This window comes from Phaethon aethereus (genome assembly GCF_964289735.1).
Source record: "Phaethon aethereus genome assembly, chromosome: 2".
Lineage (NCBI taxonomy): Eukaryota > Metazoa > Chordata > Aves > Phaethontiformes > Phaethontidae > Phaethon > Phaethon aethereus.
The window spans coordinates 169,942,788-169,970,773 of NC_138582.1; the positions used below are offsets into that span (position 1 = coordinate 169,942,788).

General features: G+C 45.0%; 1 protein-coding gene across 1 annotated transcript; it reads right to left on the reverse strand.

Moving 5' to 3' along the window:
• Positions 1-725: 725 nt before the first annotated feature.
• On the reverse strand, positions 726-27,986 carry ALS2CL (ALS2 C-terminal like; the record flags this gene model as incomplete). Its single annotated transcript, XM_081996531.1, has 26 exons — positions 726-797; positions 1,073-1,169; positions 2,172-2,321; positions 3,428-3,489; positions 3,923-3,965; positions 4,842-5,015; positions 6,124-6,192; positions 7,656-7,813; positions 8,351-8,444; positions 9,019-9,192; positions 10,471-10,598; positions 12,101-12,178; positions 13,679-13,790; positions 14,092-14,250; positions 15,878-15,976; positions 16,900-16,965; positions 19,448-19,644; positions 20,346-20,412; positions 20,810-20,886; positions 22,688-22,807; positions 23,140-23,268; positions 23,652-23,817; positions 24,537-24,602; positions 26,334-26,526; positions 27,406-27,514; positions 27,906-27,986. 26 exons carry the CDS (start codon positions 27,984-27,986, stop codon positions 726-728), a joined length of 2,940 nt encoding a protein of 979 aa, XP_081852657.1.

Here is a 27,986-nt window from a genome sequence, read left to right on the forward strand (position 1 = left end):
AAGCAGCACTAGCATCTTCAAGGTGCAAGTGTGATATCCCTGAGATTTAAGAGTCATCTGCAGAGTATAAATATACATTTATAAGTATCATAAAACAAGGAAGTTAGTTAATAGCAGCTTTACAATGCAACAGAGAGGTACTGAGTTTGGCATAGATAGGAACAGGAATAGAAAAACCTTCCTCTTATGGATACAGGAAAAGCCACCTCACTCCAGGAGCAGGTGGTTTAGGAGCATGGAGATGGCTTCTCCTGTCCATGCCACATTTCTGCCAACCAAAAATAGTCCCACTAAAATAGTTCTTACGGTTTCATTTGACCGCTTTCTATCAAATAACCTCTTCTCCTTTACGTCAGTTCACCAGTGCAAACCAAACACAGCATCTGAAAGAACAGTTAAACGAGGTTTCAAGGCAGATTGCTACTTGCAGGAAAGTGAAATAAAACTACAGGGCAAAATAAACCTTAGCCCCTTTCCGCAAAGGCATTCCCAAACACAAGCTGAGGTTGTGTATTGAAGACTTTTAGCCCGCAGCATCTGTATGTCTGTGCTTCACTATCATAGCCAGTCTAACAGAAAACCCAGCAAGAAACCTTCATCTGATAAATAACCGTTCTTCCCTTTTTAAAGGCAGCCAGAACAGCAGTGACATGATTGCTTCTTCGTCCAACAGTGTTTGGTCAAGAAAGTGCGTCGGGGAGGAGGCTCCCTTCGGGTCCTCGGGCTCAGGGGCTGTGAGTCGCGTGGCAGTTCTCTCTTTGGTGGAGTCTCATCCTCTGTATGTGTTCGTAGCATGACTGGGCAAGGAACAGAGCAACTCATTAAGAAGAAGTTTGGGAACTTCAGGCCAAAATCTGGTCTCTTGCATAAAAGGTGAAGCTGTACTGCCCCCAAAGGCAGGATTAAATCTGCACATTATAAATGAACAATAAACATATTCTCTGGACTAGAAGGAAAATAACCTCCTGTGCTAGGCATATAAATAGCCCTCTAAAATTAAATGAGCACATCAGTATCTCTACTGTTCAAGAAAGGCACCTTGCAACTGCCACTGTTAAAAACATTTCCTCACCTCCAGTGCTGTTAACAGAAAGTCGTACAGTCCTCCTTGATTGGTGGGGTCCATCAAGTCTCTGATCAGATGGATTTCGGCTCCCAGGTGCTGTATTCTAAGGGGGGGGGGGAGGGAAAGTCACAACTAGAACAAATCTCTAGGTACTGGTGTTTGTGGGCGTATGTTTGAAATCAGATTATGGAGAGAAGGAGGTACAGATGTGGAAGTCCACTGCTGATTCCTTGTGCATCAACTTGATCTTCTGGAGGCTGAGTCCTTGAGGTATCTGGCATGACTGGATCTCAGCAAAGATGCTCAATTATAAGAAGATTTCAGCTCCTCTATTTTTCACAGTCTCTCTTACTCCACTCATCTCTCCTCTACAGTCAAGAAAGCTGCCTAGCAAACCAACCCGTATCATCCAACATGACTGCGGGGAAAAAAAAAAAAGCTTCTGGATTTCATGGTCCCAAGTTTAAACATTTCACCGTTTTTCGGAGACCAAGCATATCCAGGAAGTCAGTCAAGGATTTTGACTCAAAAGGGAAAAAAAGTAGAGTTTTATTCTACTGGATGCAAGCAGGTTCCTGCAGTTACAGTGAAAGCAGCACAGACAGAGCCTCTTTGGCAGAAATGTGTTACATTTACGTCATTCCTACACAGGAAAGGTCTGACTGCTAGGCAGTTAGTGTTCAAGACTTTCCGAGACTCCAAACGGAATCAGAGTGCCCCACTGAGAACGGAAAATAGAAGACGTACAGTATATAGATGATACCTTGAAGGCATCAGCATCTGGCCTTCAAAGGCTTCATGTTCCTATTTTCTGCTGTAATCCGAGATGCAGGTAAGACCGCGTTTCCCATGACAACCCTGAATTACCCTCTTGGATAAGAGATGGACACTCAGGAATTCCTTAGCCACTTTATATAATGGCCAACACCATCACACCACAGCTGGCAGACAGCACACACAACCCCAATACAGCTCAGGAAAAAGCACGTTAAAACACAAACCCCAGGTTTTCATTTAAATTATTTGGCCTGGAAACATGGCTGTCCATTCTCTGATTGAGGCATCACACAACAACGGGACTGGGAAATTAAAACATTCCACTTACTTTGCTCGGGATACAACATACATCAGTAGGGGCAAAAGGTCATCCATGGGGAGCTTGTAGTCCTTCTCTACCACCCGGGACACTGTGCGCTCTATCTCCTCGTATGTCTTCTGGAGGATCACCAGCTTTTCACGGGGATCCACCGTGGTGCTGTCAGTATGAAAACAGCCATGTCAAAGGTGCTTCCACTACACAGCTAAAGAGATAAAGCAGCAAAACTAAAAAAAAAATCAGAGCAGGCTCTCACACTACCAAAAAAAAAAAAAAAAAGTCCATCGATCATCTCAAATGGCTGCACCAAAAAGAAGTCAAAAAGGTTGTGCCAGGAGGATGCCATCACCAGTGTGTAACATCATCCAGGTGGACCTTGAGTCTTCCCAAGTCCTCAGTACGACCTGCTCACCCTAGTGTCAGTCTTTCATTATAGACAGGACTAACCTGAGTCACAGTCCCTCAAATAAAAGCTGAAGAGCATGGGACGAAACACTTTGGGCAGTTCTATCAAGGGACTAATACGGTTATCACATCTATAATGTTGTTTTCTCTGCCCATAACGTCCTGCAAAGGTACACAAAGCCTGTGCTGCCTTCCCCAGAAGAGAAGTCATGTTGGCTTTCATAGGGAGGCTCTCCCCAGGGCTAGAGTATTTAGGGACTTGAGAGTTCCTGTCTGACGGATCTCTCAACACTTCTTTTCTCCCCTTTAACTTCCTTTCCACTCATTACTGCATTGTATCAGTAATAGGGTGTCCTAGGGTGTCCACCCTAGGCTGGACTTCAACTCAATAAATCAAGCTGAGCTTCTTAAATTGAGTTCTGCTTTGCTACATTAACATCTTGGGGTGCCACACTGGATGGGTAACCCTCATGAGCTCCATGTCTCCAGAGCAATGGGCTCTGTCATGACCAGGCAGTCACAGCCAGGCCCGGTTTGATGAAATGGAGTTCACCCATGTCAGTGTGCACAGCAAAGTCAGATTTTTTGTAGGAATATCTCTGCAAAATTAAGGGGAGATATTAGCCAGGAGAGGTTTGCATTTAAATAGGATTGATATCGATATTTGGGGGGGGAGGGGGAAATAACTCCATAGAAGTTACTTTTTCTTTTAAGCAGAAATAATATCACAAACTACTTTTATTTAAATAATCTTGCAGGCTGACCCAGAAATGCTTTTGTAAACAGGTGTAAATTTATGACATTTCCCAGAAAACAGAAAATCCCTGGTTGTCAGTCGGAAGTTATGGACAGTGACTTACATCAGCTTCTGCAGACACTCCGTGGCGGACAGGAAGCACTTGTCTTTGATGAGGGATCGCCTCTGCAAGGGAGACAAAGAGTCGTACCTCTGTAAGAGCTTCCCTCCGAGAGCCACCACATGGCTCCTCAGCGCTGGACCCAAAATAAGCATGTTTGCTGCCCAGAAAGGAGGGTAAAATAAAGCTGTTGCGGACAGCACAACTGAACGTGTTTAGACGTCTAACGGTGCTGCTCTGAAGCCAGATGTCTTTGAAAGGCCACCGAGCAGAGCACTACAAAGCCATCCTATGCAGAGCTCACGTTCCCAGCCATGGGAATTCCTGTGCGGTAGCTACAGATCATAACTAATCAACACGTGTCGCGTAGCTCTGATTTCCGAGCGCAGGCTGCCCTGCGGTCACTTAGGTGAAGCTCCATCATTAGCCAGCACCAGCATAAGGCCCCAATACCATCTCCCTAACACACCAAAACTAGCTCCTAGCCTTATTTCTTACCTGGTTGGTTGTCAGGGTGAGATCTTTCAGAGGCCAGAGGTGTCTGAAAGGAGATTACAGAGAGATTTAGAAAGCAGATGTCCATGTCTTAACTCCACCCTAAGTCAGTTTTGACTTTTTATCTCCTCGTTCAGGGTGATGCTAAAGTCTTGTAGGTGCATGAGGCTGAGTTTGCTCCTCTCGTTACACTGCTACAGGAATAATTAATAACTTAGACTTATTAACATGAGTGTAGGGTTCATTTTACTCACTGATGCTTCTGTAATAATCAGTGGAGAAGTTTGGTGCTTTCAAATTAATTTCCTCTCACTGAGTGTAGACTGAATTAAATTGCTAAATTGAGACTCTGGATCTCCTGCTACCCTGCTTAAGTCCTTGAGCTGCAGATGATGCTCTGTTAGAAAGGCTTGCATATCTCTTGAGTCCGAGTCACTGGTCCTCACATATTACTTCCAAAGATGGATCTAACTGCAGGAATGGTTGAAGGAGACATCTGGCTTTGCAGAATTTCCCCTGTCTTGAGACTGTATGCCTGCATTGTTACAGCAGATACCATTGGATGGACTGTAGCCCTTTCTAAGACACATTTATAAACTGTCTGGTTGGTCCTGGGTTGGAGAAAACCATTGGTTTGGTAAGCTAGAAAAGAAGATTTTTGCTACACAAAAATGAAAATTAGCGTAGTGTAGTGTAATAGCAGCTTTCCACTAGTCAGTGTTGTTCTTCCAAACAGTATTGGAGGCACTCCACGACTGGACTTCCTCTGGCAGCCTAGGAAAAACTTCAGTGCTACAGCCAATGATGGCCCCAGGAACAGGCTATATGTCCTTTCCTCCTGCACCATCAGAGCTTTCCCTGGCTGCTACCTTCCCAGCTGGTATCATGGGGTTGTGTCCTGGGATGAAAAGATTTCACTTACTTCTGCACATCCAGAAACTCTAGCAGCTTGATGTCAGGAAATAGACTTAGGTCCACGATCCCTTGGCAGTAGAGGTCATCTTCTCTTTCATGATAGAGCATGTAGAGCATGAAAAGCTCAGGGTAGAAGCAGGGCAAGATCAACGGCAGGACCATACTGCATGCCTTCTGGTCACTATGGCAGAGAAAAGCAGAGTCCTACAGTGAGACCTCTAACCTTGATATGACCAAAAGCCACACAGCACACGATGGAAGAGGCGGCTTTGAGACTGCATGGTGTTCTCCTTGTTCTCCCCTCCTTCCTCCACCTTTGAGTTCAATATCACAGCTGGACAGCAGTGACCTATATAACACCCTCATGTGTGTGTCCACAAGCTGAAGATGCAAGTGCATCTTTTGCTGTAGGACAGGACAGGGTACTGTTTCTCCACAAGATGTCCTTATTCACTGGGAGAAACCTGGAGCACCAGAGACCTATCTGCAGCCATTCTTTCTGAGCTGTTTCAATAGAGCACCTGTTATTTCTTCAGGAACAAAGACCAAATAAATTCAGATAAAGCCCCTTTCCCGCTCCTTAGCGCTCCACCAACCTCTTGGCTTCATTCAGCCCACGTGGGGGTGGCTGCAGATTATAGCAAAGAGAAAGCCAGACCAAATGGGGACAGCTGAACAAAGGTGGTTTAGTGGACTTGGTGGTGTTGGGTTGATGGTTGGACTTGATGATCTTAAAGGTCTTTTCCAACCTTAATGATTCTGTGGTTCCGTGTGATTCTGTGATGCTTCTTCCCACCCCCAAAAACCCTAAACCTGGGTCTCCCACAATTATTCCTACTTCTTACTCTAGGAACATCATGTCTTCTACCTCCTCTGCCACAATTCCCACATGGTACTCCCTATTTCCAGGCCTGCCTTTCTTTCAGTGCTGGTATGGAAGTCACCATCCCCTTGATGAACAAGTTCTTGTGACTCATGTGAAGCACATGGTGGTACTGGGACTGCTATCTCACACACAACCATGCACAATAGCTGGTGTGGGTAATCTTGCAAGGCTGTGTACCACACACACCTCCAACTCACCGCTCTATTCTGCTACAGAACAAGGTTAGAAGAAGTTGCTGTCATGCTCCAAGCAGAACTGCTGAAAGCTTTGCACTCAGAGAGAAGTGTGGGCACTAAACCTGACTCAAATGGACAAATACAATCAGTTCAGCACTTAACACATTTTAGAAGACACCCCATACGTCCAAGCAGCTTGAAATTAAACAGCCAGTGGTGACACATACCTTGTATCTTCATCCACACACTTTGCAGGCAGTTGGCCTTTCTGTTCCAGTGCCAGATGGAGCAAACCCCTAGAAGAGGAGCAGAAACAAGCTTTTTCTCTCCTTTTTTTAAGGGTAATTTGTTATTCACAAGTGAGGAGCTCAGCTGTCCCAGCATCAAGTGGGGTATCAGTAAAGCTTTCTGTAATCCTTGCAGTGTTGTTTCACTATTTGAGCGCTTTCTTCATCACCAACAATGGACAAGTGCTTCAAAAATCTCCATAGCTTCTGAAGAGTAGGGTGGTCACCCTGGAGATCCTGTGGTCTGCATTGAGCACCATCTCCTGGTATTCCCATTCAAGGGACATGGGGTTTCAGGACCTGTCATACCAACCATTTCTCTAATCCATCTATGAACATTAGAGGATGTTCATACTCTGGAAAAGTAGCTTGGGTTTGTCTTGCTATTTCCAAGCCAAAAACTTCATAATCTTAAAATGGGGATTAGGGAGAGGTTGCCTTTTTTTGGTATAGAAGTATCAGCCTAAGAAACTGAGCCAGGGGCACAGGAAAGCAAGGTGAGTCTCCCTCATCATACTGCATCTGAAAGGTCTTGAGACATGAAGCAAGCTTTCCAAGGTATGCACTGAGCTCAGAAGCACCTTCACATGAAGGTGAACCAATGAACCAATGCTCAGGTTGTCAGCCCTGTTGCACTGTTTGTGAACACAGTTCAGATGAACTGACTCAAATCTGAATTGTTCCCATCAGCTATGCTGCTGTTCTCAGACTGCTGTGGGACAGACAACCCGTCATCACAGAGCTGGCAGCCTTCCTCAAGCACACAAGGCTACACTGGTAACAACAGAGCTTTTAACCAACCTCTTAGTTTAAAGGCAATACCACCCTGAGGGCAGCTAGAGGCAGAGCTCCCCACCTCTGCCTACTGTGCAATTTCTTGTGTCTTCTCCTAAAAGATATTCAAACAGCAACAGTACCTCAATCATGCCTTTGATCCAGTCCTTAGTTACCCATGGGCACAACCACACAACTGAACAACCTCATTTTATAGTCACTGCCCACATCAGCCAAGCCTCAACAACACACACCACATGTACACCTCAACTCCTGTTGAGTTGAGGCACATTAAGCTACTTTTCATTCAAACATAGATGTCAAACACCACTGTTGTGCGCTCGGATATACTTTGCTGTCCTTGTTACTTAGTGGGGTTTCTTGGTCATATTTGTGCTTGTCTAAATGAAGTCTCTTATGGGCAACAGCTCATTGAGCTGCCATAAGTCAGCGAGATTTAGTCACGTTAAAGCCCCTGGGTCATGTACCAAGCCATGAGCATAATAAACATTTCCTAGATCCATATGACCTTAGGTATTGTAAATAACTCTTTATCTAGCACCATTCTGAAGCAACTCTCCCAAGAAATATGCTGTGAAATAAAGCAGCCCTGTCACCTGAAAAAATGATCCCAAAGGTCTACTCCACAACTGCTCTATGGTCATACCCATTGGAAGGACTCAGCATGCTTTACTTACTGGTAAAACTCCCATATTTTCTTTGCATAGTACTTGACTTCCTCTTGTGCCATAGTCAGCAAGTGTCGGTTGGCCCCAATCCCAGAATACGTTGCCTGAAAAGCTATCGTCAAGGCTTTCAGCAGCTTTCCCAGTGGGTGCAGGGAAGACTTCAATGCCTGCATGATAGACGAAAATTAAATTTTACATGTCAACCCTTGCCATCAGTAGAGGATAACACTGAAAGGCCACTCAGTCTTCTCTTGTCAGCAAAGGAGAACAAGCCTGGAGGTAATCAACTGTAATTTTGGTCTATTTTTGCTGCCACAAGCCCATTCGCCTCCCATTATCGGGCAGAAATACGCTGAGTAAGATTGCTCTTCTGATGAGATTTGCTGTGATAGTCAGGAGAGGGCAAAGGGTGCTTCAGGGAAGGGCTGGGTGAGTGAAAAACAATGACTGAGAGTGCATGGGAGTTAATTAATCATTTCCAGCAGCTGGTTATTCCCAGACACAGTTTGAGAACCAAGAGTGAATCTCTATTGTCACTTCCTGGCCTGTATAGCTGTACACAGAATGGCTGTCCAAAAAGCATGAAGATAACCCTCCTCTTCACTAGCAATGTCATATGTGCTAACAGGAAGCACCAGAAAGCTGCTGCAACCTGTGTCTGTGTCTGGTGGACAGATGTGGATCATTATGGTTTTAAACTTTACCTTCCCTAAATAACTCTGTAGTGACTCCAGCTCCTGGTGCTGGACAAGCTCTTCAAGAATATCTTCTATCTTCCAGGATATATCCTCAGTCCCCCTGAAAAATAAGAGGTGAGGAAGGAAAACTACACAGTGAAGCCCTGGGATGAATCCCAACTGGTATTGCAGGCAGATACCAAGGGGGCAATGAGACTATTAGAACAAATGAAATTTTCTCTACCCTTTTCAATGGAATTGCTCCACTGGCTTACAATACCTACAATTATCTAAATTCACCGCTTCCGGCTCCCCTTACAACCAGCCCGGGTTGCATCCTGCACAGGCTTGTCTGATCTGTTTTAGATGTTTTCTTGAGGAGAGATGAGTTTGCTCTGCATCCAGTGATGATGTCAGCTAGGTCTCCCTCAAATACAAGAGGGGTGATGACTGGGTCACATGCAGATGCTTACATTTAATCAAATGTATCCCATCCAAACTTTTACTTATAAAAATCAGTCTCAATATCACAACCTTAAATTCAAGCTTAAAATTCATCCTCCTGTCTCACGAGCCTGAACTACTGGATAATGTTTGGGTTCGTAACTTCAACACATGGCAGACCCTAAGTAAACCACTATCCCCTCTACACAAACGGGCTCCTCTGTTGCAATGAGGGCATGTGATACACATACCTTTGGCAGAAGAGGTACTCCTGAGATTTCCGCAGCTCCTTGCTCGTTTGTATGTGGAACCCTGTGAAAGACTCTTCTGTTTCTTCTTTGCAGCCGGAATGGATGAACTCCAGGAACTGGTCATAGATTCCCTTCCATCTCTTCTCTACTGGGAACTCCTCGAGGCCCAGCTGACTGCAAAATATAGCAAGGCATTAGGCTGTTTTGTGTCCTGCCTCAATTATTTCTGACTTCACCTTCAAATGTGAAAGGTTCTCCAGAATCAGATATTAACACAAGAACTGTGGGAGCAGAGAAAAATGGCAGTGCCTAACCAGTAATTCAGCAAAAAGCAACTTAAGTCTATTGTCCTGACAATGAGGTACTTTGGGTGAAGAAAAATTCCTGGTGCATGGAACATAAATAATCTGAATCATTGCTGGTGAATTGATCACAGGCTTTCTGCTCCACTTGTGGATATTTCTAAATATAGATTATTTATTTCAACTGAAAGCCTGTAGAAAACATTGATAGCAAGAAGACAGCTGAGCGACCACCACCGGTAACTATGGCTGCCTGAAAAACACAGGAAACAGGAGCTGTTCCTGCGACATAGATACTCTGATGGACTGGAAGTGTTTTCAAGAGGAAAGAGGAGGAGATTGAACAGGATTTTGCAAGAGGAGTTCCCCTCAGAGGACAGGCAGCTGTCTTTCCCGCTGGGACTTCCTCACTTGGGTTAAACTGGCCGAACCCAGCGCCTGCAGCCTGGCAACCAGAGCATCTCTTCGCAGGGTTCAGCCCTGAGGATAAGAGTCTGTGCCAAAGGATGGGGCCGGACAGCTTCAGCTCAGTTACTCCTGCCCTGCGTTCACATCATCGCCCGCCGAAGCAGCATCAGCACCCTGCAAAGCTTTGACCCAGGCTCCACAGCCTTCCTCATAGATCACTACCCGATCCAAGCTCTTCAGAGCTTCATGTGCTGTGCTTCATTCCTTGGGTTTTGGTAGCTTTCCTATCTCTACAATATCAGCTGGAAATATTGACGTAGTAGCGCAGAGGGACAGGAAAGGAGCAAGTGATGCATTCTAGCTTTGCCTGTATAGCTTCAAACCTGACTGTGTATCTGCCTCTGTGTGTACACACAGAAATGCATGTGTCCACACACAAAGGCAAAAATCACAGAAAATGTTAAGTCTCCAAAATTCGTCTCCAGTCCGAGGATGGAAGTATCTCAGGGTGGATGCTGGCAGGATGGGAGTAGAACATCTGTTTTCTGTTTCCTATGTGACGTTAGATTAAATGACAAACCGTGCTCTCCTTTCCTTCTTATCTCCTTGCACGTAAACCAGTTTTTAGATCAACTCTTTCAGGCAAGGACTGCCTTGATCCCTATAGGGATTGATCCAGTACTCCTCCAGGTAGAGTCAAAACACAAAGCCACAACCCGAGAAGTCAACTGTTGTTGCTCACGCTTTGGTTATCCTGTCATCCAGCTGCTCGTTCGACGTGTTCAGGATGCCATGCGTCTGAAGGCCTTGGCCCAATTTGTTAGTAAAGGTTCCCTCCAGAATGAAGCCATTGGCAAAGGACAGCTTTCCCTGCAACAGAGAAATAAAGGGTTATTCAGCCAAGATCTCATTAGTGAGAGGAAACAAGCTGGACCGAGATCTCACATTCTCTTTTCAACAGAGCCAGCTGCTGAAGTGGTGACTAAGAACACCTTCCAGCACGGAGGTGCACATTTCCAGCATCCAAAGCAATGGTGTCACTAAGGTGGCAGTCACTGGAGAAAACATGCCCTTGCTGTTGGATGACACACATAGTATTCCGGAGGGGAAAGACTGCCACAATTGCAGAGTAAAGCATTTACATTATGCTTTGCAAATACCCAATATCTCTTTTGAGTTATAAAATTTTCTGGCTTAAATTTGACAATAGTTCTTTCTAACCTAGAGTGAACACACGAAACTTCAATCTCTCCTCTGTTTTTCCTCTGCTTGCTAAAACCACAAGCCAGTTTGGCCTCACAGGTAGGAGGAATCATATGATATTCACCATAAACACTTTCAAAGTGTATGCTGCTACCAAGAAAAACCTTAAATTCTCTGAGGCAAATACAGAAGACATGCAGTAGCTTGACTCAAACTTAGAAGTTTTAATTAAATCAAATCCAAAGCCAAACAATATCGTAACTAATCTGGCTTTGAATACAAGCCTGAAATCGTCATTGCTAATAGCAGGATGCACTCCATCTTTACATAAAGAACAGATTTTTCTAGACTAACCACTCAAATTAGACATTAATTTTGGAGGAAGCTGTATCTAAGGACTACAGTCAGTCTCTGCCGAATCTACCCCCAGCCTTCTGGCTGAAAAAGATTATGACAAACTCTTCCTGCCATGACAAGTCAGTAAATGACAGGGCTTGTTTGCAATCGTTACCAAGTGCCTATTTTGACATCCGCTCTGTCTGATACAACCACCCGCTTCCTGTCAGACTTGTTATAGGTTTCTGTAACAAGCTGGAGGACTAGTTTTCCCTGCAACAGGACACTTTATGAACATTTTGACCAGATATTTCTGTCAAATGATCAACTGCAAAATGTTGAACAGGTCAGTGCAGTGTCCAGCAAAATTAAGCTTCCAAGATCCCTCAGCTATGCTGACATCTCGGTTACGGGCACGTAGTGCTGGTACTGCAGCTCCGTTTGGTTTACTCATCTTTTCCTGTGCTCCCAACCACTACAAAGGCTAAAACATTTGTTCTAAGAATACAAAAGCATCCCAACTGTGAAGCACAGCCAAAAATGTCCCACAAACAAAAAAATTCAAAACCCAAACAGTAAAAACCAAAACAATGCTCAAAACGCCCAGCTACTTGAAGTCTTTCAGCGGCAGCCTTCCTTCTGCGGATGAGACTGATAACAGGAAAACAAAAAAAAAACCCAAAAAACCAAAAACAAAACCAAACAGGAAAATCTTATTTTCTGGGAAACTGGGGGAAGTGGAGCAGGAGGTTATGAACTTTGAAGATTAATCCATTGGCCCTTATGGAAAGCAAGCAACTTTACAGAAAGGCTGAGATGAAGGAAGTGCTCACCTTTCCAACAAACGTTAGATCTTCTGTGAAGTTCCCTTCATAGACAGAGTCATCTTCCAAGAGCAGAATCCCAGAACCCTTCATTTGAAAGCAGAATTAGTGAATTCATGACATTAACTTTCTACCTACTCGAGTTCATCTAGACACAGCCACTGACTTGGACTACTTATGGACTGCAGATTCTAACAACCTTTCTGAAAGCCCAACATATCATCGCAATGCTCAAGAGAAAAGCAAGGAGGTGCTCTAGAGAGAACCCATTAGGCATCACTGCACAGAAGAGAAGTTCTGGGTAATCAGGAGGCTTTAAACAACAGTGGTTACATTCATGTTCCTAGAACAAGGAACAAAAGGCAGATTCTTGTTCTAAGAACAGTCACCAAGAATTGCCATACAAGTCAAACTCGTGCTCCTCCCAATCCTATGACCTTTAGGTGACTGTAGCCAATTGTGTCATTCATTGCAAGATGATTAAGAGGAAAGATGAAGGCAGCTGCTATGTAGAACTACCTTTGTCCCTTGCTGTCCACTCAACAGGGCTTTAATGAGCTGCTCCTAGTCATTCATAAAATGACCTCCCACTCCCACAGCTGCCTACAGTAGCACACATTTTAGGGAGGAGCACCAAGATGCAGAAAAGACACAGAATAATTTACACAAATGGGGGAAGCTTCTTCTTTTGGGGCCTTAGCCCATGGTTTGGGACTGAAGGTTTATAGTACTCATACCAGCCCGAAAATGTGGTAACTTTTAGAGCTGTAACACATTTTCCACTGGAATGGTTTTCTTGATGGAAAGCGCCTTTTCTGGCAAAAATAAAAGGTTTCCAAGGGAAGCTTCTTGGCCATACCAATTTTCCACTAGGAAAACTGAAGTGACTGCTCCCCACCCGGAAGCCTTGTGAAGTTAAAGGAGCCTCTGGCAGCTGGCAGACCAAAAGACAGCTTTATTTTGGTTCCTCGCAGGTGGAGTTTTTATGGAAAGCCCTTCCGACAAAGTTTCCATGCTAAACATTTTGTCCTAATTTGGTGAGTGGGGAAGGGGTTGTTTGTTTTTTTAAGTGCGTATTTTTCATGAGAAGAAATGCTTTTATTTCCAAGCCAGTCCTAGCAATGCCAATCCCTTTTGCTTTCCCCACCAACATCTAATCTTTCAACGAACTGGACAGCCAACTTGTCATAGGTAAGCTAACACTGGAAAGGTAAAGACTTACAGATCTCAAAGATAGATGTAGTATTATATATAACTGCACAGCACTTCACATATGAGTTCTGGTCTAAAATTCTGACCTGATAGTCAGTTGAACACCCAGACCTATAACATGTCTTCGCATGAGCAAGGAGAAGTGACAGTCTCACCACTAGTTCCTACCTGCACCTCAGGAAGGTGATAAGAAACAAGATTTCATCGAGGCCTTGTTCTTCAAAAATTTTATGGTGGTAAAATATCAATCCTTAAGTTATCTTGCTTTTCATTTTCCCTCAAAGATTAATTATGAGGTGAAAGCTTAATCTTGCCCTTGATGGAGAATTCCACATCCCACCAAATCTAGAGAGTCTACTGAAAATGGGTACTCACCACCATTTTATCCGCATGAAATGTTCTTTGATAGCAGACACCCGACTGGGTTACTACAATGCCTTGTCCGTGTTTGTGGTCATCGAGCCATGTCCCTATGTACCTCTCCCCTCTGAAATGCAACAGAAAACAAATTATGTTTATTTCCCATTATATTAGATCTTACTCAATTTGATGTATCACTCAGGCTAGTTTTACCTGATATAATGCTCTATGCAGCACAAGTGCCAGATGTACTGTACAAACTCAATTCATATAATGCTTCCCAAGGAGTTCAAGCCTTATAGCAGACGTTGAACACATCCTCCCTTCATCCCCAAGTGCCCCCATCAAAACATGAAGCTTTACCCCTGCCAATACAGGGACAAAACTGTCAGATACTTAAAGCCGGGTCTGATCTATACCACCTTTACCTATCTTTGTCTTCCCAGACTCCATATCCATTCTTCTTGTCATTTTCCCACTGTCCTGTGTATTTAAATGGATGCTCAGCTGAGAGGTTCTCCAGTATCCCAAAACCTTGACGCACGTTGTCTTTAAAGTAACCTTTGTATACCATATCATTCCCATACCTGCAGGGAGAGAGACAGACAGAATTTAAGACTGTGTCTGTTTGGCAGCTACTACTGGAGTAGGAAGCCAGGAAAGTGAGTAGATAAGGCTCATCTACCTGCTACATATTCCAAACGTTAGACTAATAGGTCTAGAGCCTGTAGTTGTTCACTATTAGGAGTATGCATCACCCAGGCTAGTCACTCCACATTTAGCTTTCGATGTTATCAAAGGACACAACACTGAGGCTTGCAATTGTCCTGGGAGAGGCCGGTCAGCCCTTGACCTCTCACCAGCCAGGTTGCAGTGACCACTGGTTAATCCAGAGTGGGAGCAGATAAGGTCAAGCAGGAAGCCAGATCTGCCTTCACCTTTCTACACTCACCACCACCCCTTCTCCTGAGCTCATTCCCCTGAGAAGAGTTCCCCTTAGGTCTGTCCATGCTGGCCAGCAGATCTTCACTGCTACAACAGAGAAAGCAGACCCACCATCTATAATTATCGACATGCCCTCACATTTGACACCAGAGACACTAGCTCAGCACTGCTCAGCTGGCTCCAAGTTCCCTAAAGATTTCTGCATGTCCTGTACTCTGATTCATAAATAAGGAGCACAACAGGCAGATTGTAGGAAGGAAGATGGCCTATCCCTTAGGAAGCAGCTGGAAAGCTGGGCTGTGTACTTTCCTCTGCCACGGCTGGCCCAGTGGAAGCAGGGGGAAGTATGTGCAGTAACAATGGGCAGACCAGTCTTCACATTGGCCAACCCATTTGGCTACAAGCCACGTGTGACCCAAGCAAAGAGCAGGATGCTGTTGCGCTCACTGCTACATAAACAAAGCAGCTGGCCCTGTTCACTTAACCCCATAGGCTGCAAATGAAACTGGTTTATACCTACAGCCTGTGGAGCAGACCTCTGCTGCCCGTTCTGGCCTTCTAAACAGAAGGTAGATGGTGGGTAAGGCTGGGACACCACTATGTGCCCACAGTACAGTGCTTGACAGGCTGGGCTCCATCCAAATTCCCAGAAGCGCTGAGACGCAGGTGTGCAAATGACTACTTCCAGAAGCATTTTGATGAATAAAAAAGAAAACCTTGGACTCCATTTCTTAAGTTAAGCTCTGGGTTTAAACTCAGAATTTCAGTAAGCAAGAAAAGCCAACCGGGGGAACCAGCCCCCTTTAGCAGTTCGGGATAACAGTTATGACTCTCAGACCAGCAATACTGTCCGTCATTAAGGAACCTACTCTATACAAGATTTAGTTCAGAGAGCACGGCCAGGGGAGAAACAAAGAGCTGTAGGCTCCCCCAAGTCTGTCCAGGGCTGGTGGCACACCATGCGTGCTCTGCTCTGCAACCAGAAGCATGAATGCAGAATTATACCCTCACCTGTAAGGCACAGAGGATGCTATGTCAGGTCGTTACAATGGTCATAGCTTGCAGAGAAAGTCCTACTATTCTAATGCTCAGGAGGCTCAGGGCTTGTGAAGAAGCCATACTGTTCGTCTCCAAAGCAAAAGCTTCTGGTGCCTGAATTACCCCAGTTCTTATACTATGACTGAGCCTTCCAGTGAGGTGGGAACATTTCACCCTTTAAACACGTGGAGTTCTCCTTTTCCCCAGAGTCCGTCTTTGGGTTTTACTTACTCACAGATTCCATAGCCTCTCATCTTGCCCTCATACCAGTGGCACTTATAGCAATCATACCGGTCTTCAGATCGGCGTGGGACAAGGCATATTCCAAACCTATGAGGTGCATATGGCAGAGGTCAGTGTGGCAAAAGGCAACTCAGTTGTACTGGATGAAGTTCAAAAATTAAGGACCTTCCAGGCTCCCAAACTGATTTACATGGTTGGGGGTCAGCTCTACCTCTGACACTGCTTCTAGGTGTCAATGGACTTGATCCAAGGAAGAAAGCTCATCTTGTAAGCTGCAGTCACAATTTCTCATTGTTTCTACAGAGCTACTTTCAGTGGTGCTGGTTTTTTACCCTCTCTACCCCTTCTCCAGTTTAGGGGCTGGGTAAGACTAACAAAATAATTGCTTTGGTCCAAATTAAGAAAATATTTTCTTAAGGCTGACACAAAGTATTTGAGACTTATTTTCCCTTTAAAAACTTAACCTATTCTGGAACCCATGTAAAAATGAGAAATCTAAAAGTTTCATTTTCAAAAAATTTTAGAAAAATAATGTTTGAATTTCGTAATGTGGTTTCTTTCCCCTGAAAACTCCTCATTTAAGAGAGGTTTTTAAAGATATCTAAAAATAACTTTTTCAGGACATTTCACATGAATAAATTCACCTAGATCTAGAGATCTGGGGTCAGATTAATTCAGGTGAAGAGATGTTTGCACCTGAGCAACCTGCTCTGGTTGAAGATGTCCCTGCTCATTGCAGGGGCGTTGGACTAGATGACCTTTAAAGGTCCCTTCCAACCCAAACCATTCTATGATTCTATGAACCGGTTCATCTGCCCACACTCTCTACCCGCTCACTCTAGGTTACAACCTACTCAAGCTTAATCCGGGTGTTTAAAATAGGCCAGAGGAATTGGGCTATAACGGTGAATAGAGTCCCTCTACAAGAAGCCAGTGTCCCTGTACCTCTGGGAGGAACCATTTCTTAGTTTATTTTGAAAGCAAGAAACGCCCTGGTTTTTAAGACCTACCCATGCTCCAAGCCCTCTTTGAAATCTCCAACATGGTTGCGTCCATCGCGCCACTTCAGTGTCCCTCTGCAATTCAAAGCAAGCATTACCCAAGGGAGATCACCAGCAACATTCACAGTTGCAACAGAAGGTATCAAGGCACAACCTAGAAATGGCTAACATCAAAACATTTCCTGAGGGGACAGAGACATAGAAGTACTCCAGGTACCTCTGGGACTTCTGTTTGCACTGTAAGGATTTAATACCATAATGTTTTCATGCCCCGGAATGAGTGGGAAGAATCCTCTTCCAAGTTCCCTAATCTCACAAGCATTTTGTAGAGTTGCTGGGTCATCCATTTAGGACCATGCACATGATCCTTTTGTAATTGCGGTGCAGCATGTGATTAAGCCAGCTGAAGTTCCAGCATGGCACATCCCTGCAGACAACGTAATGACAACATGGTCCAGAACTTCATTGTGCCGGGCACTATGAAAACAAAAGAGACAAGCAGTGGCCTAAAGGGATCATATCTTTCCATCTGTTTTGTGTGGGGGTTGTAGAAATGATTACACGAGTTAACAATGCAAAATGAGACTGGAACGGTCAATGCGATTGTCAGATTACTGCACGGCCATGCCCAGTTGTGAATGCATTTCCCTCCCAGTCTCTCACTCCACCCACACCCACTCACCGTTTTAATCCTTGCATCATCCCAGACACAGCCGGCTCCCTACACATTCCCCAACCAGAGACAACAGAAGATGGTGCAGTACCAAAGCCATGACGCATTTGTTTGACTTTCACTGAGGTTGTTGCTTTAATCGCCTACATGAGACAGGCTTTTTTTCTGATATTTACAGGGAAGTGGTCAGATTAATTTTAAGTGGATTTAAAAGACATGTCCTTTTGCTTTGCTAGTATGAATGCTAGCAAAGGAGAGCAAACCGCAGAGAACGCCTGCTCCAGCCATGGGGGTGACTTAAGCTACTTCTCGGTGGGAACATCTCCTTCCACCACACCAAGTCATTAGGAGTGCTGGGACAGGACAGTGAAGAATGCAGATGTGTTTGCTGGAGAGCCCTGATTCACACTGCTGCAGCTTTCTGCTCATGTGCTTTGCCATGCCAGCCTCTCCATCAGAGATGGACAAGCCATTAAGGCCAGCTTTGCTGCTCTGTAAGCTTGTATTAGTAGCAAGTCACACAGAAGAGTAATTTCAGGAGTGGGAAGGAAAGCCTAGCAATTAAGCAATTAAAAGCCCAGGTATTAAAAGCTCCTGAAGTCACTTAGTTCTGCCACAAATTTACTGGGATGCCTCTAGTCAAGTCACTTAATCTGAAGCAGCAGAGGTATTTATTAATCTCATTTCTCCAGCCCTAAGACAAGAGGAGACAAAGAGCAAGGAGAGGGGCTTGCTCCTCTGTGTCTACAGACAGTGGTTTTCCAATCTCTGTTAGGAGTACAGGTGGTGGGGAAGGTGAGATGATGTAGAAGACTGTTTCAGGCATAGCTCTACTTCAAACACCTATTTAAGGCTATTCTGAGGGAAGGCACAATCTCTTCTGCAGAAGATCAAGGATTAAGCTTTTGATTTTAAATGTTCTCATTATTTTAAGGCTCTTTCAAGCCAAGTCTCTACATCCTTTTTGCTTCAACTGTAAACAAACTGTGTAAAACTTGGGAATTATAAAACTTCTAAGTCAATCTGCTTCGGTGTCTGAGGGGGTTGATCATATTTAACGTTTCTGCACAAAAACAGAGACTGTGCTCTATCCTATGTCAAAGAGATTTTGGTTGGGACCATTTAACCTTTAATTTACAGACCATGCCCCTTAGGCAGAGCTCACTTGTAACTTCAGTTTGATTTAGTGAACAGTTCACATGTTCCCAAGAAATACATTTGAGCATCTTTTGTATTTATTGACTTACCTTTTTTCATTTTTTTAATTCCTTTGATAGTTGTTTGGATATTAAAATGTACTTTGATAGCACAGGATAAAACTTTTCCCTCACTTGCAAGCAAAGGCTTTTTATTGGGTGGTTTTTTGTCATTGTGATGGTAAGATTTTGTGCCTCAGGCTGAGATCTTTAAAATAAACATTAGTTCCAGTCTCAGCCCTAATCACAGGCATAAGCCAATGCAACGCCTTCAATGTGATCATTACCACATTATTAGGGGCAGCTTCTACAATTTACTGCATAAACCAGTGTCACTAGCAAGACATCTACAATACAGTAGATCACATGTCAGGACTCAGGCTTTGACCAAGCCCTGAAAGCCAGCAAATGTGTCGCAACTTCCCCCTGAATCTGTCCTCAATAGCAGATTTCTCTCTGGAAACAAGTGAGGCAGGAACCAGAGAGGCTGGCACACCCTGGGAGATTACCATCCCACAGCCTGTGGTCCAGACCCTCAGCGTGGGATGGATCACCTCATGTCCACAGCCACTCCATGGCACATATACCTCCACCTGTGCATCCACTGGATCCAGGCAGTGCTACACAAAGACCCCAGGGCCATCCTTGCATGTTCTTGCTTAGGAAAGGGGCAAAAAAATCTCCTTACTTGCCATGCGGCTTTCCCCAATGCCACTCGCCCTCGTAGGATGCACTCTTGAACTTGCCCTCCAGCCTGAAGACATAGGTGAAGAAGCGGCAGGACGGGGGCTCAGTGCCTTCACCAGTCTTGCCCCACAGTGGGAAATCTCGCTTCCCGTTCAGTGCCTGGCGGACAGCCTGGTTCAGCTTCCACTGCCAAACAGCCTGGGGGCAGAGGGAGAGGAGTGAAGAAAGCAGAATAGCTCCCAACAGGAGATACTTCAGGAGAAGCAGCAACAAGCCGTTGGGTTCCCATCAGTTTTGTGCCATTCAGCTGGCTGGGCTGGTGAGTTATGGCCCATCCACAGGAGGTGTTATCTTGGGTCCTGCAAGTTGTACACTGCACCAGTGCACAATACTTCCGTGACATTTATGCCTGACTCACCACCACTAATTGGCCTTGGCACGGGACCATGCTGATGGGACTGTACTGTCCCTAGCTCTGCAGCATACACTACTGCCCTGGGCAGATCAATTCTAGGACCCAGATATTTTTCACCTACCATCAACAGTCTAAGACACCTCTGGCCATCTAACGAGGTATTGTTTTCACAGAAGGGGGGGGAGGAAAAAAAACAAACCCAACAACAGAACACACTGCCTGTTACTTTGCTTTAATTAATTAAAAAATGGCAAAAATCACAGAGGAAAAGCCTCAGCCGCATTTGAAGTGGGTGCAGAGCCCATTCATCTGTCTTCTGATCAGGAAGCTAAAAACCTGATGCTTAATGAGATTTCAGCTTCCACACAGGAGTCAATGTTTTGTCCCCACTGCAGAGCTGCCACACCCTCTATGCCATTCCCCTATTTCAAGGCTTGGTACATGGTATTGCGGGTGGAACAGAAACACCCTGCCCACTGCTAACCTTCATCTGCGGGTCTTTGGCAGAGAGAAAGAACGTTTCTTCCGGGGTTACAATGCTGAGTCCGTACCTGTGAAGCAAAAGGCATTACAGACACTATGAAAAACACATTTCTCAGTCAAACAGCCATTCCTGCTCTTCCCGTTTCTCTTCAGAAGCTAATGGTGCTTTTGCAGTCAGTTTTTCCTTTTCAACAGTTACTCAACGTGTCAGCTCATCTTTGTTCTCTAGGTCTGCAGCCAAAACCATTTTATTATTGATTGATTTCAGTATGTCAGCAAAGGCAAGCAACGCAAGTCCAAGCTGCTGCGATCGCATCTAAGAGGTGCTGCAATTACCAACCCCCAGAACCAACCCCACTGGTTAGAAAAGAGAGGCGACAAAGTTTTGAATCATTTTCCCAGTTTCACAATCAACCTGAACGTTTTTATTTTTTTTTTACCCCCAAGTGGAAATTTTTCACTTACAGTCCTGGAGCTGATTTCTCCCTGCAGCTTTCATCTACCCACACAAGCTTCAGATCAAAACTCTGAAAGCTGTTTCCCTGCAACAAAAGAGAGAAGATGTTCCTGTTATTGACGTAAACATCACACTTTTCCCCTGCTCTGTCAATTCATTGAACAGCAGAGCAAGATCGGCAGCACTGTAAATCCCCTCTTTTGTGGGGCACACATCTACCCCACACTGTGATGACAGACCTCAGAGACTGAAGAACTGTAGAAGGAAGAAAGTTCTTAGTTTATCACTTAAGTGGTGGTCTGTAATGCCACGGCTACAACTAACAGTAACAGAACTTCTTGGACAGCACTTACCTCTACAAGAATTTTCTTCACAGGGCAACACTCCCAAATCATCCCTGGCATGCAGCACTCCCTAGTTTTGCTTATGATCTATCTAGGATCTGGACTCCAGATGACACAGCCACATAGCAGCCCACAAGTACAACACTGAAGGGGTCACTACTTTAATCAATAGCACACCAAACAGAAAAAACTTAAATAGTTGTAATATTAGGTAAGGACTGCATTTAATATTACATCTCGCATCCCTGTCCAAAGTCCAGGCGCCCATGCGACAGAGGTGCTGTCTGTAAGGATGTAGTTGACCAAGGATAGGTACTAGTGCTATGGAGTCCACCATGAGTTAATCACTGATGTATCTAGCAGATTTAGGAGAACAGGGAAGGGAGGGGTTTCAGTTTCCCAGCACCAGAACCATCAGCGGCAGTTCCCTCCTAACAGCCCAAGCTGACCAGTTCAGTCCCAGCACAGTTGTATCTCCACAAACCTCAATAAGTCATAGCAGCAGATGAGACATAGTGGGTGCGAACCGTTGACTGAATAGAGATGTCTACAATGTAGATATGTCCGTGTGAGCTAGTTACCCTCTTCTCTTGTCCTAGTCAATTGAGTCAAGGACATGATTCAACTCATTCTAATTTTGGCATCTAAAATAGGTCAGATGAACCACACCCAGAGAGTGCATGCTTCTCTCCCCTGACTATAAAGGGAGCCTGGGGGCACTTGCTCACAGCGAGATCACTACAGCGCTAAGAAATCTACAATGTAAAGTTGGATGAGATAATCACCACCCTATTTCCTCAGGCCTAGACCCTGCAAGCTGCGTAGGACTGCCCAGTGTTATCATAAAGGCTCATGTTTGGAAGAGCCCGTAAGATCTATCAGCTCACAAGGCAGTCATGTGTTTGGACACCTGAGGGGCTGGCACATGACTAAAGAGCAAGCAAAGAGAGGTGCACATGAAGAGAGCCGTGCTAGATTACAGGTGCTGTCAGTCAGAGCACGCCAAGCTGGACCTAGTTAACATCCTGCAGAACAGCTTTGAACACATATTATTCATCTAGCTACCCATGGCTGTAGACACTCCCTGTCTGCCCCACACCCAGGCCCCAAATCCCTGAAATAGCCCCAAGAACACCTGCAGCTTCTGCTCCCATGCCACGAGGAGAGTCAACCATGAAAGATCATATTTAGTCCTGTGCATAAGTGCTTACAGTGTAACATCTTTGTCTCATCAGACCCCGTTTGAATAAGCAAGGACAGAAATCAACAGAATCATATGCAGGCATGGGCTTGGGTTACTAGAAACGTGCCTGTGGTGGTTGGATAGTACACATTTACTGGGGAAAAAGTTATGTAGATGCTCCTCTATTCCTTCTTCATAAGGCTTTCTTTTATTCTCCAGTGCAAACCACTGATGCATGGATCTGAGGCAACGTTTGCCAACAGCCACACTCTGCTGCGTTTTCAGCAGAAAGAAACCTAAATTTTACTGTCATTTATCTCCGCTGCCCTTCCAATCCCTCTGCAAGTTCACAGACTCACCTGAATTAGCACAAGGACATCATCAAAGAGCAAAATCCGGTCTGATCTATTTGTGCTGGCAGAGATGGGAAGATTTTTGCTATCTTCCAGCAGCCTCCTTTCAGGTACGCAGAGCATGTCCTGCAGAGGGAACAGAGGTCAAGACGGTGGACCAAAAGCATCAGGAAACATCAGGATTTGTGAGAGGACATACAACTCAAGCCAACAATTCCGGAGACTGTCTGACTCGTGGCACAAGCTGACAATGACAGCAGAACTGGAGACAGGGCTCAACTGCTAAAGCACCCGGTGTGCATATGGTTTCTCCGAGGCCTCAACACTGCTCTGCTCTGTTGGCTTCCAAACTAAGCCTCAGATGCTTGATCCATATTAAATTTCCTCCAAGTGTAAGCAGAAGTGTAAGGTCTCCAAAAGAGCTCCCCATCTGGCCACTTTCTATATCCATAACTCACCGTGAATTTGTAGCCCAGTGATTTCCATAAGGACTTGGTAAAACAAGCTTCATCCAGGACTTGGCTGATGAAAGACTCCAGCTTCACGTATTCCTTGATGGCACTGGTAACTGTGTCCTTTTCAGACCCCTGATAATAGAAGGCAGAGCTTGAGCAACACTTCAGGCATGGCTGTGCAGGACATCTACTCTCTAGGATACAGCTGCAGAAAACCCCCAGCAGCTCTGAATCCAAAGGGTTAATGAGAGTTAACCCTCCGACCCCTTTGTAAGGAAAGCCTCCCAAATCTAGCATTATCTCTGCCACCAGCAGAAGTGTGCAACCTTGGGCCAGTTACTGGATCATTTGCAGCTTCTCTATATGAAGAGTGGCTTGTACTATGATGGAGTGGCCACTGACACCTTCAAGTGGGCTGCACTCCACTGGTTCTGGTTACTACCACCCAAGGCTACCAAGTTCTGCATAAGACATTAGCATAAACCAGTCAAGTAACATCACATAAAGCTTCCTACCTCTTTGAGAGCTTCACTCAGCTTGGTGAGGAGCAGTATATATTGCTCGACGTGATCCCGGATGGGTTTGTGAAGGACAGTGTGTAAGGCCAGTGACATGGAGGTCTCAGAGGTGAAGTCTGTGAGGAATTGTTTCAGCACTGTCTTATGGTGCTTCCAGGCTTCACTACAAGATGGTGAATTAAGACAAATGTTCATTAATTAGTTTTTCTGCAAATTGCCACTCTTCTGTCTTCCAAACTTTATATGTTACCTCACTCCCAGAAAGGGTGTAGGAAGACTTGAAAGAGCAGGAGATAACGTAGTGCAAATATATTTGTACACCAAACACACAGAACTAAGGCAAAGAGGCAAATAAGAGCTCCATCCATCCTGCCCCTGGGCCACTGGTCTTGGCAATTAGGAACCACACTGACAGATATAGAGAATATAGCATGACTTTCATGATGGTTTGCACACCAAAGGGGTGACTGGTAAAGTGACGGTGAATCTGCTCAGGCCTAGTGCTCATGATTTCTTTCGCTTTTTCCATGAGACTCTGACGACATCTGGGACAAGCAGTGGAAATTTCCTGCCAGATTGCCACAGAATTCTTTTTCAGGTCCCACCCCTTACCTGAACCCCCAAATTTACAGGCCTTCTCTTCTATAAAAGGAACTGTGCATGGCTAGAAAAAAGATGGAGAGAGATCTGTAGAGGAAACCTTTCAACAGCTGCTGCCATAGTCTCAGAAGATGGAACAGAGGAGAGGCAGCTGGACGGTGAAATGGAGATCACTGCAAGGTGCAGAGCTCAGTGCTGCTCGCTCCCATTAAGTGTTTTAACCCACACAATATCACCGGGTTCCTATCAGCCCCTTCAATAAACATTTTTCAACCCACTGACCTTTTGCTCTTCGTGGCATGTTCGAAGCCGTGGACTACAACGTAGTTTGCAAAGGTGACGAAATACCTGTTGGCAAGAAAAAAAACCAAACACACACAAGCACGAGCCAAGTTAGAGATGCACATTAGCCACGAGGTTTAAGCAACAGAGGGAAGAAGCTCATTTGAAGATGTCATGTCAGGTCCACCTTCCCAAGGGCTCACTCCTCTTTTCTCCCCTTTGCCAGCTCCTTGGTCTAAAAGCCTGGTTGACTTTTGCACTAGTATCGTTACAGGAAGTTTAAATCATCCTGGCATTTGGCGTAAGCAGAAGTAATCTTGCGCAACTGTCCTGGAAAGAAAATCTGCAAAGGCTGAGCTTAAGATATCAGCTTCAGATGTATGAATTTCTCCTGGTTGTAGTATTACTGGCCTGTATTACTGATGGTAAATTCGAGTCAAGGTGTCCCACGCCAATGTATCTCATCTCACACTAGAGGGAGATCGAGCCGTATTTTGTCCGCAAATACCACGCTTTCTTCCAGTAGTGTTTTCAGATAAGTCATGTATAATATCCAGACTGATTATCATTTATTACATCTTTCAGGGACATGTGTTTACTGTTGCTTTTCCAGCCCCTGAACAGGGGCTTTGCTTTCTCCTATGTCACTCCAATAAGCGTGAGGCGTCGTAGGATCAGGACTGCACAGAGTGAGTCAGCAGAGGTGGGAAGGAACCAGCTTTTTTTGCATGACGCCCAACAAAAACAGGTTTTAATTTCAAAATGAGGGGAAATCAGATCTTAAGATAAACTTCTGCTTTGTGTCATCTGAAACCTCAGCACAAGTTTTCATCCTTTATATGCCTTTTTAAGGCAAACCAATTTTAATTCCTTGAATCGGTTCCCGAATGAACAATGCACACTGCTCGAAACTCCATTCACATAAAGGCAAAGTGGGTCACTTTTTAACATGTTGCTGTCCAAGTAAAAACAAAACAAAAAGTTTTTCCTTTCTCCTCCCTCTACAGGCATAAAACCCACCAGAACCAAGACTAGATGAAGAGCAATGTCCAGGAGCCAGTGCACCCATCTCCCATTCCTGTGTGGGTGCCAACCTGCACAGACAGTACAAGCCCATCTGGCAAGGGCTTGGCCACGCTTGTGGCCAATGTGATTAATGAAGGATTGAACACCATCTGATCTTTGTGTCATCTCAGGTGTCCATAAACCATTTTTCATTCTAGGACATCAACACAAGGTTATACATGCTACAGTGATTTTGGTAAACATTTTACTTTGCATTGCAGACAGATGGGGAGCAGATATAATTAATTATAGAAAAGCCAATAGGGCAGTATGTTTTTCACATCATGCTATATCCATCACTTGCTATCATATCCCTTGCCAAAAGCATAAAAATGTGGGAGAAACACGTAATGTGAACAGTGTCTGGCGACATCTTCTTCTCCTCATCCCTGTGAGTCCTTTAACCCTGTTTGTGCACGCTTTTCTGTTCCTCATGACAGCTCATGCTTCGCTCTCATAAATTACCCAGGCACAAATTCTACCCCTCTGTCCTCTTTCCATTTTTAAGATGCACTAAAAAACCCCACTATATTTGCAAGAAAAAATATCTGCACATATGCTGTATTCTGTAGCATTTATCCTCAGCACTGAATGCAATCACTTCCCTGGCCTAATGACTGAACACTCGTGGACAGGACTGATCAAATTAAATGCACAAATTAATTGCACCCACCTACCAGTCAGCTGATAAATTTAGTCCTTTGCACTACTCCAAAATACTTCTGTACTTACTGGATGTAGAGGCTTAGAAACAGGTCTCCTTTCCAGACAGTGTAAATGTCCTGGGTGCAGAATGGCTGAGAGGTGCTGCATTTTTGCTTCAGTATCCGGTAATTTTCTTCTGTGAGGTTCCAGAGAGCTTGAAATCGATCATTCAGGAGGAGGAAGAGCTTAAAGTTCTCCTTTCCTTTCTGGTCACTAGGCTCTTTGAGGAAAAGATGGGGCGGAAAAAAGGCTATCAGAAAGCCCTGACTCCAAGAAATCTTGTGGAAAACATTGCCTATATTTAATACCCAGTGTAATTTTTCAGTGTAAAGCACATATATTCTTACAGGGAAACAATGGCAGAGAGGAAGGAGATGATTATTTAGGGTTGTGTCCCTGTGAGTCATGGCACAGGCTTTCCATGCTGAGGCTTTGTCCTTCCCATTCCTGTGGGTCAGGGCAGCCTGTGAGGCTCAGCCCCAGCTCAGACGTGAGCACTGGAGGAAAATATTCTGCCCCTGGCTCGAACGGCTGTTCCTGGTCTCCTTGGAGGCCAGACCAAAACGGCGGTGACATGAGAGGGAACCACCCTACAGGCCTAATCCAGTCACACCGCTTTTGGCCAGACAGGCTTGTGAATATTTATATGGATTTGTTGTTTCAGTGGAGCTGCTCTGATTTACTGCCAACTCGGAACCTGCACCCACAAGTTTTACCTTCAAAGATGGGCATGACCATGGACCAAGAGCAGGGAGGCAGAATGGGCACAGTTTAGGGGTCGCACATGTGTAAGATGCATTTTGGATTTCCATGCACCATGCTGGAAACAAGCCTCAGAGCGGGTGTACAGGCTTATACTGGTTAGAATTTGGATTAACCTCTAAAAACAACAGGAACCACAGTCCTAGGCTTGAATGAAAGGCCATAGGCATCCTTAAGAGCTCACTGTCTTAAATGAAACATCTCACATACCACTTACTCCAAGAAACCAGCCTCCAGCAAGTCCTCAGCCATGGAGTTTCAATTGTAAATCCCTTCATAGGTGTGTCAGTGACTCAAGGCTAGAGCTACAGACAAAAGGTAGTCGTCTTTGACCTACCTGCCTGGAGCAGAGGTTTGAGGATGAGGGCATCTATCCGTGCCAGGCATGCTGAGAAGGTTTCCTCCGCTTGGAGCAGAGATGCAGTTGCTTCAGCCGTGCACATGTCCTGGACGCAACACAGAAGGCACACATAAACTCCCTTGCAAGAGTATCCATCTACCAAGGCTTCAGTGCTCATTCAAACTATGAGCCTTTCCTGCTCTTGACAGTCCCCAAATTGCTGTCCCCAACAAGCATTTGGAAATTTTAGAAGAGGAAATGGAAACCCAGTAGCTCAACAGAAGACTACTGAGGCCACAAGCCCATTTTCCTGATGCCCCAACTGAAGATCACATCAGGTGGGCCACCATACCTCTTCTGCATGACTGGAAAGGCCCTAAATTTCTTGACAATTTAAGTTAATCCTGCTTAGTGCCAGATTCATTCTCCCCGAAGAAAATCTCTGAAGTACAAGGCAGCAAAGGATGAAGCAGAGCATCTCTTCCCGTCTCTCTCACCAGTTTTCTGCCCGGGTGCCTCAGCCTGCACTTCTTGGCATGAAAAGCTATTGTACGGAGCTGCAGAGCTGCACCAGCCAT